Consider the following 16,141-nt stretch of genomic DNA (forward strand, 5'->3'; position numbering starts at 1 on the left):
GGCGGGGCAGCTCCGCCTCAGGGGCGGGAGAGCGGGTGGGCGCTCGCGCAGAGGGACAGCGAGGGAATGTCGGTGCTTGTGTCCCCTTTGCAGGTGGGTTTGGGATACCGGGGAGCAATTCCAGCCCGGGAGAGACTCGGGAATCACAGTCTGGGCAGGCAGGGGAGGACGCGCTTGGGGCTCCCGGGGCAGTGCGTGGAGCACGGGCGGTCGCTCAGGAAGTTCCGCTCCCGCAGCGCTGCCGGGGCCCGTTCTGTCTCTCCCAGCCCGGGGGTTTGTGCCGAGCGGGGAATGGAGGTTGGTTAGCACGGGATTCCCAGTTCTGGGGTGGGATGGGGTGATAAGGGGTTGGATTTGATGTTGTTGGTCTCTGAGGATTTTCAGCCCAAAGGAACGGGATGTGACGGAGGGCCGGCCTCTGGGAGCCCGAGCGCCTGTGGTTGCTCCCGGCTCCCTGCGGCCCTCTGTCCTGGCAGGGAAAAGCTGCGCTTCGAGCTTCAGTTCAGGGCAATTTTAGCAAAAGGAAAGAGATCAGGGCAAGGTTCTTCCCCCAGAGGGTGCTGGCACTGCCCAGGCTGCCCAGGGAATGGGCACGGCCCCGAGGCTGCCACAGCTCCAGGAGCCTTTGGCCAGCGCTGCCAGGGATGCCCAGGCTGGGCTTGGTGGGGTCTGGGCAGGGCAGGGCTGGCACTGGGGCATCCTTGTCAACTCAGAATATTCCATAAATCCATGAAATATAATCCCATCCCATCCCATCCTGTGCCATGACAGGGACACCTCCCACTGTCCCAGGTGCTCCCAGCCCCAGTGTCCAGCCTGGCCTTGGGCACTGCCAGGGATCCAGGGGCAGCCCCAGCTGCTCTGGGCACCCTGTGCCAGGGCCTGCCCACCCTCACAGTAATAAATTCGACTTTAAATGTTTCTAAATCAGTTATTTTTAATTTTTTTTTAATTCAGGTTGTCTAAAAAAGGCAAAATCTGTTGCTTAATATGAAGAAAAGCAGAGGTCGGACAGGTCGAAAGAGAAGAAGAAAACACTTGAAGAGTTTTATGAATGGAGGTATCATCATACCTGGAAGTTAAATAAGAAAATAACCAATTGTTCCTCAAGGTGTCACTTTATTATTTATATTTTCAAAAGCCTTTGTGCTTGGAAAATTACATTCATAAATGTTACCTTTTTTTTTTATATGCAAATATCTGAGTGTTAGTTTACAGTCCCAAGCAGAGCAAGGTGAATTTTCTGAGCTCACTTTTCTGCCTAATGGCAAATATTACATTATTCTAAAATTCCTTGGATATGCTGAATAACTCACACATTTCTGAGACCTCCCAGTGCCCACAGACCCCACATTTATTTAGTTCAATTCTTTCTTGCCATTTTGTTGTGCTTTAAAATGTCCAAAATACAGTTTCTCTGACTATACAGTAAAATGTTTATATTTCCTTTGTTGTCCAACAGAATGCTCTTTAACAGCATTAATTTATTTTTCTGTTTTTAGTGAACTGTAGTCACAAGCTGGAATACATTAAACTTAAGAAGTGGCTAAAAGAGAGAGGATTTGAAGACAGTAATTTAAGGCCAGCAGAGTTCTGGGGTAATGCTTTAATTATTTCTTGATGGTACAAATTTCTGAATCTTCTAAGGATTTTAGATTCCAGCTTTCATTTTGAATTATGATCCTGTCTGGCATCAGGGAAAAAGAAAAAAGATACTGATACTCTTCCAAGGATTCTTGGAATGTCAATTTAATATGAAAAAATAGATATGGAGGCCTGAAAAAGCCAAAATTTGAAGTGTTAACAAAACAGTTTTTGGAATTTAACCTTGTTATAGCTTGTTTATCTTTTTATCCCCAAGCAAGTTCATCAGAGAGCTGAGGTTCCCTTAGTAATCTTTACAGTAAAGATTTATACTTATATTTTTTCTCTCGCTGTAGGTTTTATTTTAAGTATTTTGTAATATTAGAGGAGAAAGAACAGAATGGATCAGAGAAAAATATTGTGACAAGAAATGCTAAAGTTCAGTTCAAACTCTGAAGCCAAGAGCTGCAGCTGGTGATGAAAGATTTGTGTGAGGAAAAAATGGAGACAAAGAAGGGGAGTAATTGCTATGAGTGGGAGAAAAAAAAGCTGAACAATTGCTAGAATTAGAGAGCAAATGCTGCAGGATATGCAGGGAAAAGATCCTGAAAAATAAAGGAAATTGGAGAAAAATAAATGAGGTATATCTGGAACAGTCCATAATTGAATTTATGTTTTGTTTCACATGCTGCCTGTTCTTTTAGAGCTTTTCCTTGCTGCCCTGATCCCTGATTTTCCATATCTGCATTTATTTACTCCTGCTCTTTGTTCCTTCTTCAGGGACAGGCAGGGGATTGATGACAACCAAAGCTCTCCAGGTGAGTGATGCTGTTTGTAATGCAGGAGCCCTTCAGGTTTTTACATTTAATGATTTTTGCAACAAGCAAAGCTCAGAAATCCCTTGTGAATGTAATTTCTGACTTTTGGACTGTGGCAGCCAGAATGTGACCCCACCAGTCCCCACAGTAATGAAATGAGTCTTTCCACTGGATTTTTACTGGGTTTTGTGTGTAATTTCTTTCCCCCTCCCTCCAAGGCAGGAGATGTGATTATTTCACTGCCTGAGAAGTGTTTGCTCACCACCAGCACCGTGCTCAGCAGCTGCCTGGGAGGGCACATTGAGAGGTAAGTGACAAGTGACACTTGGTGGCCTTCAGTGGGGATTTCAGCAGGAATGGACCCTCTGAAGGGGTGGTGGAGCTTTAAAGTGAATATCCTGAGGGGGGCCAGCATTGCAGGGTGTGGAATGCTCAGACAGGGAAAAGTTTTGTTATATACTGAACATCTGATAAATAGCATCTGATAAAAACTGGGCATCTGATAAATCCTGGGCATCTGATAAATACTGGGCATCTGATAAATCCTGAACATCTGCTAAATCCTGAGCATCTGATAAATCCTGAACATCTGATAAATACTGAACATCTGATAAATGCTGAACATCTGATAAATGATGAGCATCTGATAAATCCTGAACATCTGCTAAATCCTGAACATCTGCTAAATCCTGAACATCTGATAAATCCTGAACATCTGATAAATGCTGGGCATCTGATAAATCCTGAGCATCTGATAAATGCTGGGCATCTGATAAATCCTGAGCATCTGATAAATCCTGAGCATTTGCTAAACACTGAACATCTGGTAAATCCTGAGCATCTGATAAATCCTGAGCATCTGATAAATGCTGAGCATCTGATAAATCCTGAACATCTGATAAATGATGAGCATTTGATAAATCCTGAACATCTGATAAATACTGAACATCTGATAAATGCTGAACATCTGATAAATGATGAGCATCTGATAAATCCTGAACATCTGATAAATCCTGAACATCTGCTAAATCCTGAGCATCTGATAAATCCTGAACATCTGATAAATGCTGGGCATCTGATAAATCCTGAAACATCTGATAAATCCTGAACATCTGATAAATGCTGGACATCTGATAAATCCTGAACATCTGATAAATGCTGGGCATCTGATAAATCCTGAACATCTGATAAATCCTGAGCATTTGCTAAACACTGAACATCTGGTAAATCCTGAGCATCTGATAAATGCTGAGCATCTGATAAATCCTGAGCATCCCCTTTTAGCTTGGCACAGCTGGAGAGGGCACAGGCTGCAGCTGGAGCTGCCTCAGAGCCTGCCTGGCCCTAAATGCCAATTAGGAATGGGTTTTTTGGGAATTTGGGAGTCGGCTTCAATAGGAAAAGGAAGATAAAGCTGGGCTGCAGAGCCAGGGCCTTTGAGAAAGTTCGGAACAAATTGGAAATTTGGAAAATTTGGAATATACAATACTTGTGTCTCCTGAGAAAAGCCAGCCCGAGGGGTGAACCTGGAATTGTCATTAAATCCAGCTTTTATTGCCCCTTGGAAATCAGCCACAGCGCTTGGAGATGAACTCCAGAGAAGTTTTAAATAGAAACTGTTTGCAACTTCAGAGAGCTCTGAGAGAGGGAAAACTGCCGTGTCCCTTTCCCATCTCACCTCTGCGGGTCTGCTGCATTGGTATTTTTATTATTATTTTATCTCTATTTTTATTTTTTATTTTTTTATTTTTATTTTTTATTTTATTTTTTACTTTTATTTTTTACTTTTTAATTTTTATTTTACTTTATTTTATTTTTACTTTTTACTTTTATTAATTTTTCTTTCTATTTTATTTTTCTTTCTTTTTTCTTTTAAATTTTTATTCCTATTTTATTTCTACTTTTATTTATTTTAATTTTAATTTTAATTTTAATTTGTATTTTAATTTTTATTTTTACTTTTATTTTAATTTTTTTAACATTTTCCCTTCTATTTGGTTTTTAATTTTACTTTATTTTTTTATTTCGATTTTATTTCTATTTTATTTTTACTTTTATTTTATTTTTATTTTTATTTTATTTTATTTTTATTTTTAGTTTTTAGTTTTGTTTTTATTTTTATTTTTACTTTTTATTTTTATTTTTAATTTTTATTTTATTTCTATTTTATTTTTATTTTACCTTTATTTTTTTTTACTTTTTAATTTTATCTTTTATTTCTATTTTTTAAAAATTTCTATTTTAATTTAAATTGTATTTTTATTGTATATTTAATTTTTATTGTATATTGTAATTTTGGTATATATATTTATTGTATATTTAATTTGTATTGTATATTGTAATTTTCATATATATATTTATTGTATATTTAATTTTTATTGTATATTGTAATTTTTGTATGTATATTTATTGTATATTTAATTTTTATTGTATATTTAATTTTCATATATATTTATTGTATATTTAATTTTTATTGTATATTTAATTTTTGTATGTATATTTATTGTATATTTAGTTTTTATTGTGTATTGTAATTTTTGTATGTATATTTATTGTATATTTAATTTTTATTGTATATTTAATTTTTGTATATATATTTATTGTATATTTAATTTTTATTGTATATTTAATTTTCGTATATATATTTATTGTATATTTAACTTTTATTGTATATTTAATTTTTGTATGTATATTTATTGTATATTTAATTTTTATTGTATATTTAATTTTCGTATATATATTTATTGTATATTTAATTTTTATTGTATATTTAATTTTCGTATATATATTTATTGTATATTTAACTTTTATTGTATATTTAATTTTTGTATGTATATTTATTGTATATTTAATTTTTATTGTATATTTAATTTTCATATATATTTATTGTATATTTAATTTTTATTGTATATTTAATTTTCATATATACATTTATTGTATATTTAATTTTTATTGTATATTTAATTTTCATATATATTTATTGTATATTTAATTTTTATTGTATATTTAATTTTTGTATACATTTATTGTATATTTAATTTTTATTGTATGTTTAATTTTTATTGTATGTTTATTCCCCACTAGCTGGAAGCCGCCTGTGTCCCCCGTGCTGGCCCTGTGCACGTTTCTGATGGCAGAGAAACACGCTGGGGCCAGATCTCCATGGAAGCCCTACCTGGATGTTCTGCCCCAGACTTACACCTGCCCTGCCTGCCTGGAGCCTGCTGTCATCGATCTCCTCCCAAACCCCTTGAAAAAGAAAGCTCAGGAGCAGAAAGTGATGATCCAAGAGCTGTTCAGATCTTCCAGAGCTTTCTTCTCTTCCCTGCAGCCTCTGTTTGCTGAGAGCACGGGGAGGATTTTTAATTTCCGTGCTTTGGAGTGGGCTTGGTGCACTGTAAATACCAGGACAATCTACATGGAACGTCCCCGCAGGGACTGTTTCTCCCTGGAGCCAGATGTTTATGCACTGGCACCATATTTGGATTTGCTAAACCACAGCCCAAATGTTCAGGTGAGAAGCTCAAAATAGAGCAGTAAATTTCTTTATTTTTATGAAGTGCACTCTGTCAATGGCCTCTGCATTGATGTGGTGGATGAGGAGTGGGGAGGGCAGGGATGGATCTCACAGGGGGAGAAATGGCTCAGCTGCTCAGGGACTGCAGTGCCAGCACACAGGGAATGGATTCGGACTGCCAGAGGGAAAAAATCCTGTCCTGGCAGGGTGGGCAGGGCTGGCATGGAATTCCCAGAGCAGCTGGGGCTGCCCTGGAGCCCTGGCAGTGCCCAAGGCCAGGCTGGACACTGGGGACAGTGGGAGGTGTCCCTGCCATGGCAGGGCTGGCACTGGATGAGCTTTAAATTCCCTCCCACCCAAATGCAGATTTCATTATTCCTGCTCTGATTCCCTCTGCCTTCCCCTGTGGTTTGAGTTCCATCCCCTCAGGACTCACTCCCTGTGTCCAGGTTCCTTCCAGAGCCATCCCTGGAGGGGATCCCTGTGCAAACCCGGCTGGGAATGGTCCCAGTGCCAGAGGGCAGGGCGGGGTGGGATCCTGGCAATGAGGAATTGTTCCCTGGCAGGGTGGGCAGGGCTGGCATGGAATTCCATCCCTGCATCCCTGGCAGTGCCCAAGGCCAGGTTGGACAGTGGGGACAGTGGGAGGTGTCCCTGCCATGGCAGGGGTGGAACAAGATGTTTAAATTCCCTCCAACCCAAACACTCAGTGATTCTGTAATTGAAATATTTCAGTTTGTGCAGCAAAGCCAAGGTGCAGGGAGAGCCCACAGTGGCTGGGGGAGTTTGGCATCCAAACCAACTGTTGGGAGGAGCCACTTGTAAACACCCCCTGATCTGCTGCTGAAAGCAAGACAAATTCCTGGTCCTGACACAAATTCCAGGGTGCCTGTGTTACCTCAGCTCTGGCTGCAGCCTCAGAGCAGCCTGAGGGCAGTGCAGAGAGAATTCACCTTGTCAGGCTCTGGGTGCCACCACTGGGCTGGGGCAGCACAGGAGAGACCAACCCTGCATGGAACCATCTGTGTCTGCAGATCTGGGGGCGCTCCAAGGGGTCCCCACAACTGAACTGTTGAAAGCGAAGGGAGACGACCCATCCTTGTTGATCAGCATCGAACTCCGATTTATTGATCTCACTTACACACTTTATAGTGGTGTTAATTAAACTCATGCATATTGCAAAATCCGAGCTCCTCATAGGCTACAGCTAAAACATGAATCCCTCCTTTTGTTTTCAATACCTGTGGTTTGTTATTGAAACCAAGATTTATTTTCTCACCCTGTTATGAAAGTTCTCAAGGCCTCCATGTTATTGAAGACAGGTTTGAGAACTTAGCTGTTTGCAGAAACAGGCTGTGAGAATTTGCTCCTCATAGCTGCCTTTTAAGCCATTTCTGAGCAAAATTCTCCAACACTGAACAAGGATTTCAATCCTTTGGGCTTTCAAAATTCAAAGGTTTGTTTCCCTTTTCACCCTTTTACCTTTTATTTTTCACTCCCTGAAGGTCAAGGCTGGGTTTAATGAGCAGACAAGGAGCTATGAAATTTGGACAAATTCCCAATGCAAAAAATACCAGGAAGTTTTGATCTGCTATGGACCTCATGACAACCAGAGGCTGCTGCTGGAATATGGATTTGTTGCCATGGACAACCCTCACAGCAGTGTTTATGTCTCAGCAGGTTGGATTCATGGATTCTCTGAGCATTGAAAGGCACAAAACCTGAGAACTGAGTGTGTGAATTCTCAAGGAGTGCAAAAGGGTTTGATACCTCTTTAATGATTTCATTTTTGCTTAATTTGAAATATTTTTTGTTACCACTTTATTTTTAAAAATTGTTATTATTAACAACATCTGTGTAGAGATTCCAGCTGGATGTCTTAGATTGCAGCACTGAGGATTGAAATCCAGATCTCCACAAACTGACCTTGCTTGCAGTGTTTCATAGCTTCAGGTGGAGTCAGGATTTCTGTTATAAGGTCACAGCCCTGGAGAGTGCTGATAGCTTTTGAGAATTCTGGAAAGTTCTCCAAAATTTAACAGGTTTTGGTCTTAGTCCTACATTAAAAATATGGTTGAAATCTCTTCTCAGAATTGATGATTGTGGTTTCTCATACATACAATTTATTTAAATATTTAAACTGTATTTTTCTGCAGATATTCTCCTCAAATATTTCTCACCACTGGACAAGCAGAGAAAGGCCAAAGTTTCCATTCTAAAGGATCATGGTTTCCTAGAGTAAGTATCTGGAGTTTTTTGTTTCCTGGTGAGATTTTAAATCAGTTTTTCTGGAAGTCAAATTTTGCTTCTAGGATCAAAATCCAGCAAAAAAAATAGAATTATTTGTTTTTTAACAAACTCACTGCTTGGGAGAGATGGAGAAGTTCTAAACCCCAGTGTCAAAGCTGGAGATCCACCATGGCTGATGTATCTCAGGAAGAAAACTCACTCCAAAGCTCCCCTGGATTGAAGTGAAGGGAGACGACCCAATCTGATTGATGAGCATCGACTCCGATTTATTGATCAAATCAGCCACCTTTTGTAACAGTGTTAATTAACTTCATGCATATTGCAAAATTCGAGCTCACCATAGGTCAGAGATTACACATCAACCCCTCCTTTTGTTTTCAATACCAAGATTTGTGTTCTCAAAACTTACTTTTACTTTCCCAAAACAGCCAAAGACAGAATGTTCACCTGTTATGAGAAAACTGCCTGAGAATCCTGGTGTGAAAGGTTCTCAAGGCCTTCATGTTTGTCACTTTTGCTTTCCCATACCTTATCCAAGGACAAGATATTTACTTGTTATTAAAAACAACCTGAGAACTTCTGCTGTTTACATAAACATGCCTGAGAACTCATGTTGTTTACAGAAACAGGCTGTGAGAATTTGCTCCTCACAGCTGCCTTTTACTTTTCCATCAGCTGTATATTTTCATGGCCTTTTTCCTTCAAGCCATGTCTGAGCAAAAATCTCCAACACCCCTGACCTTCCTCTCATCCCTTGGACTGTGCAGGAACCTGACCTTTGGCTGGGAGGGACCATCCTGGAGACTCCTCACAGCCCTCGAGGTGCTGAGTCTGGCAGCAGAGCAATTGTGAGTTGGAGCAGCCTCAGTATTGATTGGGGGGGTGTGCAGGAGCCTTTGGCTTGGATTGCCTGGAATCACCAGGGTGGGAAGGGACCCCCAGGATCACCCAGTGCCACCCCAGCCCCACCAGCACCACCCCAATCCCTGTCCCCAAGGCCACATCCAGACTGCTCTGGGACAATGCCAGGGACTCCAAACCTCCCTGGGCAGCTCAGCCCAAGGCCTGACCACTCTGCCAGGGACAAAAATGTCCCAGAGCTCTACAGAAAAACCTGAACAGAGACTCTCAAATGTTCCCATCTCACAGAGATCCAGGGGACAGCCAGGAAAAGATCCACCAAAGGAATTTGGGTGATGAGTTTTTGTTCATTTTCACTGGAACTGTTTTAAAAAACCTGAGCCTGCCCTGGTGCCATCTGAGGCCATTTCCTCTCCTCCTTTCCCTGCCCCTCCTGGCAGGAGCTGTGCAGAGCACTGAGCTCCCCCCTGAGCCTCCTTTGCTCCAGGCTGAGCATCAGAGAGCTGTGACCGATCCAACCTGCCCTGAAGGTGGAGTTTAGAAAGTGCTGGATCTTCTCAGAACCCCAGAATCAAGGCTGGGATTCCACAATTCCAGGGACTCCAAACCTCCCTGGGCAGCTCCTGCCAAGGCCTGACCACTCTGCCAGGGATTTTATTTTCCCAATATCCAATAGGAATGAAATTTGAGGCCGTTTCCTCTCCTCCTTTCCCTGCCCCTCCTGGCAGGAGCTGTGCAGAGCACTGAGGTCCCCCCTGAGCCTCCTTTGCTCCAGGATTTTGTTTCCAGCCCTTTCCCAGTTATTTTTGCCCTCTCTGGCCCAGCTCCAACCCCTCAATGTCATTTTTTGGGTGACCCTGCGCAAGCTGGGAGTGAATCCAACTCCCTGCCCTGCTCTGGCCCAGGTTTGCAGCCCTCCAGGGCAGAAGCTGAGTTTATTCCCACTGTTGCTCAGATTTCAGTTTCAATCTGAAAGGGAATTTAGACCAAGAGGGAAATCGAGCTTTTCTTTTTTTTCCCCCACAGTAAGATCCCAGCTCAGCCCAAGGCCTGACCACTCTGCCAGGGAAATTTTCTGTGCCAGTCTCCAACCTGAGCCTGCCCTGGTGCCATCTGAGGCCATTTCCTCTCCTTTCCCTGCCCCTCCTGTCAGGAGCTGTGCAGAGCACTGAGCTCCCCCCGATCCCCTTTTCTCCAGGCTGAGCCCCCCCAGCTCCCTCAGCTGCTCCCCCCAGGATTTGTTTCCCGGCCATTCAATATTTTCTGTTTCCCCTCACTCTTTATTCCCTGCTGGCTGTGAGTGCCACACTGGGACAATTTTTGGATTTCCTGTGTCTGATTTGTGGACCCCAGGTGAGAAATGAAAAGAAGAAAGGCAGAGAGCACCACTGGCTGTAAACTCCCTCCCCTTTTGCTGCTTTGGTGATTTTCCCTTTCTATTTCAAGCCCCAGATATTCCCTCAAGGTTCAGGCTCCTTTCAGGCCTTTTTCCTGTTGGTTTGATGAAATTTTAAATGCTTTTAACCTGGTTTGATTCCTTGAGTCATGTGTTCCACAGGCTGGAATTGCAGGGCCAGGGAAGCTGCTGAAATTCATCCCCAGGGACTCTCAGTGCGCTTGGAGCATTTATTCCAAATTCCAAATGGCAAATCTGCCTCAGACATCAGGGGTGGGAAATGATTACCTGCACTTTGCTTGGAATAAATGAAATGAGGGAATAAATTAATGAGCAAAGGCTTGCTCAGAGTTGTTTGTGCTTTGAAGATTCATTGCTGAGTGGAATAAATTGATCTGAGAACTAAAAATAAACCCCTGGGCTGGGTTGTGAGCCCAGGTGAGGGCCAGGGCAGCAGAGCCACGTGTGGCATCCAGCTGGGGAGGGCAGCAAATCATTCTGAATTCTCAATTCTCAATTCTTCAAGCATTTTGGTTGCAGTGCCTGCTGGAGGAGGATCCTGCTTGGTGGTGTCTCTTCAGCCAGCAATGAGCAGCAGGCTTTGGCTGCAGCAGCAAAAATTTGTCAGTTTTTAATAGAGGAGACCCAGCATGTCCTTGTCCAGGTAACCTGGGAAAAAAGGGAGCTCAGATTCCTTTCTCTAGCAGAACATTGGCATTTCTGAGTGAGATTTTGATGATTTTTCCCTTTCCCTCTTATTTTTTTTTTCCCTTTTACTATCAAAGTTTCTCTTGTGGAATTAAAAAACCCCACTATTTCACCATAATCAATAAAATCCTTACAGATTTCCACAGATTTGCTCATGTCCTGTTAAATAATCAAAATTTTGAATCATTTAATCCCATTTGTCTCAACTCCAGATTTCCCAGTTGAAAAAGGACAAAGAGAACCTCAAAACCCACCTGGCTCTGGTGGAAATGCTGCGCTCAGAAGACCTCAAGATCCTTCAAAAATCAGCTGAGATTCTTTGCAACCTGAATTTAGGAACAGCTTGAGCCCCCTGGAGCTGTGACAGCTGTAATTGCTCAGGGATTATTCCCAGATTATTTCTCTTTTAATGGACTTGAGCAGCGAAGAATAATTAAAAAATTAATCAGAATAATTTTGTTCTTTGCTGTCCTGCACACAAAAGGTTCTGCTGAAGTGGAGAGCTTGAGCTCCTTGGTTTGGAGAAAAGAGAATTTTTTTAAAGATAATTTCAGGGCAGGACCCTTATTTAAACTGCAGAAACTTCATTTGGAATTGGGATTCTCTTGTGATTATTTTCCATGATGTGATTTTAAAAAGTGTTTATTTTTATAAATACATTATTTCATATTTTACCAGACTTGTCTGTTTTATTTTTCTAAAATCCTTCCTGGAGCTGGAACTTCTTGAGGCCAATTCACTTCAGATTTGCCTAAATGATGTTTTTATGTCACTTGCCACCATATTTTACTCTCTAATCAGTCCCATTAAGCCCTGCCCAGTTTAGATTGGAAATCAGGAATTTTTTTTCATGGGAAGGGTGTAAAACATTGGAACAGGATACCCAGGGCAGAGTCCCCATCCCTGGGACTGGAATTGGGATTGGAATTGGGAATTGGGAATTGGGAATTGGGATTCTCTTGTGATTATTTTCCATGATGTGATTTTAAAAAGTGTTTATTTTTGTAAAGATATTTCATTTTCTACCAGACCTGTCTGGTTTATTTTTCTATAATCTTTCCTGGAGCTGGAACTCCATTTCTCACATCCCTGAGGCCAATTCACCTCCAGATTTGCCCAAATTATGTTTTTATGTCACTTGCCACCATATTTTACTCTCTAATCAGTCCCATTAAGCCCTGCCCAGTTTAGATTGGATACCAGGAATTTTTTTTTCATGGGAAGGGTGTAAAACATTGGAACAGGATACCCAGGGCAGAGTCCCCATCCCTGGGACTGCCCAAAACCGTGGATGTGGCACCTGAGGACTTGGTTTGATGGTGACCATGGGCTGATGGTTGGACTTGGAGCTTAAACTCTTCTCCAGCCTTAAGGATTTGGGATTTCCTGGCTCTGGGTGCCTCCTGAGGTTCCTCTGGGTTTGGGGGAATTCTCACCAGATTTTCTGCAGGTGCCCTGCCCCTGTGACTGTTTGACCTTCCTTTAATAAACCCCTTTTCATTCTCTACCACCAGCTGTGTTTCTAATTTTATCATTTTATCACAAAACGGTGCCAGAGCTAAAGGAGATAAGGCTGTTTGGCTGGTTTATTTATATATATTTTTTTTTTCTGAGGATGTTTATTTTAAGAACAGCTCCTGTACAGTGTGTCTGGCGAGGTGAATACGAGTTTGACAGAAGCTGATTTGCTTTTCTGGGGGCTCCACATTTATTCCAGGTGCTTTGGAAATGAGCTCTGCTCCTGGAACTCCCACACACCCTCCAGGGAGAGCAGGAAAGGGGGTCTGGAAGTGCAGCAAAGAAGGCAGAGCACAGCAATTTATGTGTATATATATAAATATAACTTAAATCTAAGCTTAAACTTTTTTAATTCAACCTAAACTATGTGCAATAAAGGGCTGAGAGCTGAGGTGCCTGAGGAAGCATCAGCCCTGGGAGTGCTCTCTACCTGTTTTACAGAATAAATCAAATTTTCAGAGTGAAAATTCTCCCTCTCAGCCTCTACTTTGAGCTGCAAACAGCATCTCAGTGATGTGCTGATACCATTTCACTCTGGCTCTCTGTTCACTGAAAGAGGATTGAGCTGGGATCTTACTGTGGGGGAAAAAAGAGAAAAGCTCGATTTCCCTCATGTTCCAAATTCCCTTTCAGATTGAAACTGAAATCTGAGCAACAGTGGGAATAAACTCAGCTTCTGCCCTGGAGGGCTGCAAACCTGGGCCAGAGCAGGGCAGGGAGTTGGATTCACTCCCAGCTTGCGCAGGGTCACCCAAAAAATGACATTGAGGGGTTGGAGCTGGGCCAGAGAGGGCAAAAATAACTGGGAAAGGGCTGGAAACAAAATCCTGGAGGAAACAGCTGAACTGGGGGGCTCAGCCTGGAGCAAAGGCTCAGGGGCACCTCAGTGCTCTGCACAGCTCCTGCCAGGAGGGGCAGGGAAAGGAGGAGAGGGAACGGCCTCAAATTTCATTCCTATTGGATATTGGGAAAATAAAATCCCTGGCAGAGTGGTCAGGCCTTGGGCTGAGCTGCCCAGGGAGGTTTGGAGTCCCTGGCATTGTCCCAGAGCAGTCTGGATGTGGCCTTGGGGACAGGGATTGGGGTGGTGCTGGTGGGGCTGGGGTGGCACTGGGTGATCCTGGGGGTCCCTTCCCACCCTGGTGATTCCAGGCAATCCAAGCCAAAGGCTCCTGCACACCCCCCCAATCAATACTGAGGCTGCTCCAACTCACAATTGCTCTGCTGCCAGACTCAGCACCTCGAGGGCTGTGAGGAGTCTCCAGGATGGTCCCTCCCAGCCAAAGGTCAGGTTCCTGCACAGTCCAAGGGATGAGAGGAAGGTCAGGGGAGCTTTGGAGCTGGATGTGCCCTTGGGGACAGGGACAGGGATTGGGGTGATGCTGGTGGGGCTGGGGTGGCACTGGGTGATCCTGGAGGGCTTTTCCCACCTTGGTGATCCTGGGATTCAAGGAGAGCTGAAGTGGGAAGGCACTCAAAGACAAACTGGGTTTGTTTAGGTAATAAGAGCCACCAGATTTCATGTGTAAAGAGCACGAGGCAAAAATAGCACAGTCGATTTTTTTTTATTTTTTTAAGAGAGGTGTTGGTTTAGTGCAGTCACTGAAGTCACTGAAAAATTACAAACATGAAACCTCCTGACAAAATCTCTGCTGTGTCAGTTATGTCAATAAAACCTGGATTTCCTTTGATCTCCTGCAGAAAGTGGCTCCCAGTTGAGAGTTTTCTCCTGTAATGTGTGCAGCTCATCCATCACTGCCGAGTGCCCTCAGGCCTGTCTGGTTTGGGACAAGATAAGGGAGTATCAACTTCACAGCCTGATAATTAAAGCTTTTAAATAAGCTATGAAAACACTGCCAATGACATTTCCAAAAGAAAGAGCTTTTTAAAATGATCTTGTCCAAAAGTGCTACACTTGGGCAGAATTCGTAATGTTTGTTTGCAGTCAGTGATTCAAGTGATGGATTTAATATTCTCTGGAACACAGGAAAATATCCCAAAAAAACTTTATGGGTTTCTTTAAACAGTAGCAGGGTCAGGTGGCTGCCCCTGGATCCCTGGGAGTGTCCAAAGCCAGGCTGGGTGCGATTTGGAGTAACCTGGCAGGGGGTGAAATAATTTGTAATGTCCCTCCCAACCCAAACCATTCCAGAAATGGAAAGAAAAAAATTCCATTTCCAGCTCATTTCACTGCATGTTGTAGTGGATATCTATAATCCCAGAATTCAGGTTTAGGAAGCGCTGCACTGAAGTGTATTCAGGGGAAAAGCAAAGATAATTAATGCCAAATCAATGGTATAAAATGTAAAACCGATGCAATCTCTGTGCTGTCCACTAGATGATGCAGCTGTAGCGCAGAGAAACAGGGAGTTACAGTAAATCCACATCCAATTATGATCCTATTTACTGGATTACATTTATAACAGAAAAAAGCATTGTCTCCAGTGACGTGCCATAACTGTATTTAGATAAATAGTTCAAATGTCATTTTCTTCGTGCTCTGAAAGTGAAACACGAAGGTTTGTAGTCTTTTATCTTCTCAGTTTTATTGGGATTTAACTTTGTTGTGCAGGTTTCCTCATGGCATTCCTCTTGGAACTGTCACTCAAGACAGTTCAAATCATTGCCTGGATGATCTTGAAGGTCTCTTCCAGCCCTGGTGGTTTCAAGAACTCCACTTTGATGGATTAATGAGTGGGATTACACTGGAGAAATGTCTGTTCCTGTGTTTTATTCCTTCAGAATGAGGGGCCTGACGGATCTCTGGCACAGATCCTTCTCAACAATGTCCTTGGATGGAGCAGACTGAAACATTTCCTCTGACTGGGGGGATTTTGGAGGAGGGAAACTTCAGGGTGACCTCACTGTGGCCTTGCAGGACCTGAAGGAAACAGGGAGAGAGACAATTTCCAAGGGATGGAGGAACAGGACACAGGGAATGGCTCCCAGTGCCAGAGGGCAGGGCTGGATGGAATTTTCATGGGAGGTTTCAGTCACCCAGACTTAAAGAGATCAATAATGATTCAATGAAGTTGTTCCATGGCGCTGGGAGGGAAAATTACCCATGAAATAGGAAATAATGGGATTAAACGTTCACCTGTTGAGACTCCTGGAGCATCATTTGAGGAAATCAGGGAGGATGATTGGCATGGAACCCTTGATGGATGGAGGGATTTGGAAGCAGGATGGGCAGAGGGATGGAGCAGCTCTGCTGGCAGGAAAGGCTGGCACAGCTGGCATTGCTCACCTGCACAGGAGAAGCTTTGGGCTGAGCTCAGGGTGGCCTTGCAGGGCCTGGAGGAGCCCCAGGAAAGCTGGAGAGAGACAATGGCCAGGGGATGCAGGGACAGCACACAGGGAATGGCTGCCAGTGCCAGAGGGCAGGGCTGGGTGGGATCTTGGCAATGAGGAATTGTTCCCTGGCAGGGTGGGCAGGGCTGGGATGGAATTCCATCCCTGCATCCCTGGCAGTGCCCAAGGCCAGGCTGG

At 43.0% G+C, this 16,141-nt stretch overlaps 1 protein-coding gene across 6 annotated transcripts; it reads left to right on the top strand.

The window, feature by feature from the left end:
* Nucleotides 1–6: 6 nt before the first annotated feature.
* Nucleotides 7–15,758, top strand: SETD4 (SET domain containing 4). Of its 6 annotated transcripts, XM_054293781.1 has the most exons (11): nucleotides 7–93; nucleotides 958–1,060; nucleotides 1,503–1,598; nucleotides 2,365–2,402; nucleotides 2,621–2,709; nucleotides 5,487–5,916; nucleotides 7,425–7,599; nucleotides 8,076–8,157; nucleotides 8,937–9,017; nucleotides 10,967–11,090; nucleotides 11,347–11,832. In XM_054293781.1, the coding sequence occupies exons 2-11, from the start codon at nucleotides 991–993 to the stop codon at nucleotides 11,479–11,481; spliced, it is 1,320 nt and encodes a 439-aa protein (XP_054149756.1). In that variant the 5' UTR covers nucleotides 7–93; nucleotides 958–990; the 3' UTR covers nucleotides 11,482–11,832. The 6 variants fall into 6 exon arrangements, with proteins under 6 accessions (XP_054149756.1, XP_054149758.1, XP_054149759.1 ...); XM_054293783.1 differs by lacking the exon at nucleotides 11,347–11,832 and having other exon boundaries at nucleotides 26–93; nucleotides 10,589–11,044; XM_054293784.1 differs by lacking the exons at nucleotides 10,967–11,090; nucleotides 11,347–11,832 and adding an exon at nucleotides 10,057–10,142 and having other exon boundaries at nucleotides 26–93.
* The last annotated feature ends 383 nt before the right edge of the window (nucleotides 15,759–16,141 follow it).

This window comes from Melozone crissalis, unplaced genomic scaffold, assembly GCF_028551555.1.
Source record: "Melozone crissalis strain CALT ecotype California unplaced genomic scaffold, PUWL_Pcris_2 ptg000187l_1, whole genome shotgun sequence".
Lineage (NCBI taxonomy): Eukaryota > Metazoa > Chordata > Aves > Passeriformes > Passerellidae > Melozone > Melozone crissalis.